The sequence below is a fragment of the Phaethon lepturus genome, unplaced genomic scaffold (genome assembly GCF_000687285.1).
Source record: "Phaethon lepturus isolate BGI_N335 unplaced genomic scaffold, ASM68728v1 scaffold9545, whole genome shotgun sequence".
Classification (NCBI taxonomy): domain Eukaryota; kingdom Metazoa; phylum Chordata; class Aves; order Phaethontiformes; family Phaethontidae; genus Phaethon; species Phaethon lepturus.
The window spans coordinates 37,071-41,200 of record NW_010542639.1 but is presented as its reverse complement, the minus strand read 5'-3'; the positions used below and the strand labels follow the sequence as shown (position 1 = coordinate 41,200).

At 38.0% G+C, this 4,130-nt stretch overlaps 1 protein-coding gene across 1 annotated transcript in view; it reads right to left on the bottom strand.

Moving 5' to 3' along the window:
* Nucleotides 1–3,220: 3,220 nt before the first annotated feature.
* The window catches only part of LOC104621570 (mitogen-activated protein kinase kinase kinase kinase 3-like), a gene marked incomplete at its 5' end in the record, with an annotated part of 28,150 nt that continues 27,240 nt past the window's right edge, over nt 3,221–4,130 (bottom strand). Inside the window, one exon of the mRNA XM_010288090.1 lies at nt 3,221–3,360. Within this exon, the coding sequence (XP_010286392.1) occupies nt 3,221–3,360 (140 nt within the window). The remainder of the gene's footprint in view (nt 3,361–4,130) is intronic.

Genomic DNA, 4,130 nt, shown 5'->3' with positions numbered 1-4,130 from the left:
TATGCTAACAAAAAATTGTTTTAACAGTGCAGTAGAAGAAAAATTGGAACAGGTATCGGACTATAAATGATGCCAAAAACCACCTATGACTTGAAAACACTTATTACCCCACTTTCTGTTATTTGTATTAAGTGTATATTCATTCTGTAACATAATTACTGTCTGGAGAATTGAGAGACTTACATTTATATAATTTTATAGACTTTCATGGGACTATTTAAGGAAACTACCAGTCAAAACCACAAAGCTAATGTATCTTCTATTTTTAATTACCCTCAAAAAAAATAACAAGTTATGCATTGTAAAGCCGTTAAAGAAATTAGAATGCATACATAATACTGAGCTCCTTCTATAGAAGTGATTGAACACAAATATGGGTTAAATACTTTCACTACTGCACATACTAAGAATTGCTTCCTACATTACAGAAATACATGTATAGACTAATCCTTATATTGAATGGCTTTTACACAGATGAAAACACCAGTACAACAGGACAACAACACATGAGCTTTGTAAAAGGAAAACAAAGACAAAACTAACACTAACAAAGAAAGGTATAAGATGAAAAATACCAGGTTAGATCTTGCAGTGTAGTATATTTCTTCTGAATTGTCCAAAAAATCGCTACTGTCAGGCTGTTCATTAGATAGAGATGAAGAAACAAGTTATTTACATTGTGACTGAAAGCCAGGTATACATGAAGGGAAATTTTCTTGCTAAAAAAAAAAAAGTTGTTAGTTGAAACCCAAACCATGTTAAGACAATTCTGGTGATGGGGGTAAAACACAGCTACGGGTATGGTCACATTACCAAACACTACTGAATCACACCAAAACAATGAATTATTGTTCATCACCTCATGGTAATGAGCAACAAACTGCCTCAGTAAGAGGCAAGTATGTACCAGTTCAGTATCTCAGTGCACCACTGACAATAACTTGTCATGCTGCAGTTGTCGAGGCCTTTGGCTTGTGCACTCATACCCATAAACAAATAAGCACAAAGTTTAAGCATGCTTTAGTGAGACAGAAGCAAAAGTGTCAGAGAACTGCTTTAATGAAAATGGATCCACACTGTTATTCCTGGAGGAAGAGACAGGCATCTCTTGTTCCCACTTCCATTTAAAAGACTTCTCTCCCAGAGCATGTAGATTGTTACAAACTTCTCCCTCAGCCAGCTTTGTGCTCAGGCTCTTTGCTAGGGTATCCATTATTTGAATAGATCTCGTCTGCATTTGACATGCCAGTTTAAATTGCCTATTGGTTCTAGATCTAATGAAAAAATAAGTTTTTTCTTTGGTCTCTAGACCCAATATCATTAGTTTCAAGTTCATAGTTCTCTTTTATCTGGAAAGGACAGATAGGGTGTGCACGCTTCATTCTGATACAAGCAGTTGGAGCAGTTAATTTCCCTCTTCAGAAAGATCCAAACACGCAGTTACAGATCTTCCTTACAGACAGGGAGGTCAGGCAAGTTCTTTGGACAGGTTTCAAATACGCAAACTCTGACAAGAACAGACAATACTAAGATTTCCTCATAAGCAGAATTCATCTGGAACACTCAAGTCCCTTCTTGGGAGCAGCAAGAGCTTCTGAGATTCCAAAGTGCAAAGGTCCTGACTGCTAACATGCAAGGGAAGAAAAGGCTTGATCTCTCCCTTCCAACAACATCCACCAAAGAAGTGCTCTCAGAAGTTGTGCTTTAGTCCCTGCAGAAAATCTCTCTCCCCAGTTTAGCAACTCAGGTTCCTAAGCTGCAATGAAAACACCTCTCTGCCCCATGAAGTTGTCCCCTTACTGGTTTGTGTAGTCAGTGACTGACAAAACAAGAGAGAAATTGAAAAAAGTATTTTTAAAACTTCAGTTTCTCCATTAACATCTTTTTGCAATTATGATTCTGTGTGTGTACAAATAAATAAAATTCTTAAGGAGCAAAAGCATTATAATTTGAATTATACAACGCTACGAATAGTATTTTCTTTGTAATCCAGACAATACAATAGGGAGAAAAAGCCAGGATAACTTGGCATCAGTTCAAAAAAATCATTTTGAGTTAACTGAAGAGTTTATGGTAGAAACGCTGACTTCATGACCATATTTAATAAACACTTGTATAACCAGGGCTCCTAAATGATGTTGTTATGCAGTTACGTCAATGTCTAAATATAATATCTGAAATAATTGTTTTAAGTCCTACGTGTGATTTAGTAAGCTATTCTCCTCCATCTTGAACAGGCACCAGAAACTGCAGACTACCTGTCCAGCCAGTTGCTGAGTAACAGCGAAGTTTTATAAAACCTCATATACCCAGAGCCAGCTGACCCACTACCGAAGTACAAGGCATCAGGAAGGAGATTTTCGTACAACCACAGAGCAATACAAGAAAATCTATGTCAAAATCCTACTGAGATGTGGTTTGTAGGCTATAGAAGAAGTACATTCCTCAGTACACACCCTTCCCAAAACCAACTCAGAGCAAAGCCAATGTCCCTCCCACCTATGTACTAAGCCAACTTTTTCACCTTAACACCTGCCTTAGAAAAGTAGAGAACACCGAAGTCTGCAATAAGGAAGCAAAGGAATGTCTTTTATCCAGGAATGTAAAGAAAATGCCCAAGTGCACAAATGTGAAAAGCAACAGTTTCCACAGAAGAGAGGAAGCTTCTGCAACCATGTGACACACCACAGATGCCTTTCTTCCTCACTGCTGGAGTCCTCATACGCTTTGTACTGATGGGTCCATAGAAGAAAACATTGGCAATACACCTTTACAAAAGACATCAGGCTCAGCATGCTTCAGGTGTGATGTAGGGCCACAGAAAGATTTGTTTGCGTGGAAAAATAACCACCCCATAAAACCCCTATTTTTTAAAATGCATCATGCCTTTTTCCCAGGCTCTCCATTTTATTATTTCCATTATCAATCATTGTCAATACAAGCACAAGGGAGAGAAACATTTCAGTTACGTACAGTTACTCTACAATTAAAAAAACCCTCTATAAATAAAGGGAATTAAATACTTGGCAACTTGCTCTAAAAAGGATAGAGGAAACCCACACGACAAAGGATTGTTGCCTAGCACATACACCATATGTGGCAGAGCCCACAATTAATAAGTCTTGCTGCATATCGTTTAATGGAACCAAAAATTTAGGACCAATATGTTAAGACTTGTCAGAAAAATCGCTACCAAGTTTAGTAGCACTAAGGAAGTATGCTACACATCTTGGATTTTCTCGTCCGCAGATATTTGCAGGGAATAATGTGCAGAGCATAGCCCATGCTGCTTGTTACTCACAAATTCATGATGTGGCTCTGTCTCTTTCCTCAAGGGTGGATCAAATTTTACTTGACCAACTAAAGAGCAGAAAAGGAAAACAAGAATTCAAGTTGCACTGTAATTTGACAAAATTTAACTCCAAAGGCTAACAAAAAAGAAAAATGCGGTTTAATGAGTGTATCATATCCCCACTGATGGAAACTTCTAACACATGCACATACCGAACTTGTGCCTGCTAGAAAGCACTCTATCACAAAGGCAGCACAATCACCATTTGCCCCACCTACTCATTAGAAGGGTCTGGAAAACCATTCAGCAAATAGGGCAACGAAGTGCCTCCTTTAGAGGAACAATACAGCTGTAATTTGTAGAAAAAGCACATCCATTGTGTAATTCACTCTTGGATCTGTTCTTCTGGGAGATTTACTAACACTAAAGAGCCTTGAATGAAGTTTGGAAAGAGCTAATCACATCTTCTAGAACAGCCCTTTGGCAGATACCCTCCAACACTCCTTCCTCTCAATTTTAGTTTAAGACATAACAACTAAAGCTCCAAGTATTTCTCTGATTTAATTCAAGCAAAAGAAAGACTACAATTTCAGGGATAGAGTCTGCTTTTAATGGCCAGTAATCAACCTCCTTTCCCGATTTCTACATGACTGTTTCAATGCAAAAACTACAACAAGGTATTAAATTAAGGAAGAAAAAAATCTTCCTCTGCCATTCTGTTACCGAGCAGAATCTGGCATCACTCTGAATATCCTTGCTGAAGTGGCTTATGAAGCTATACCAATCAGCTCTCAGAAGAGCTCAGGTTGTGTTCTGTTCAATTAAGAGGAAGCAATGG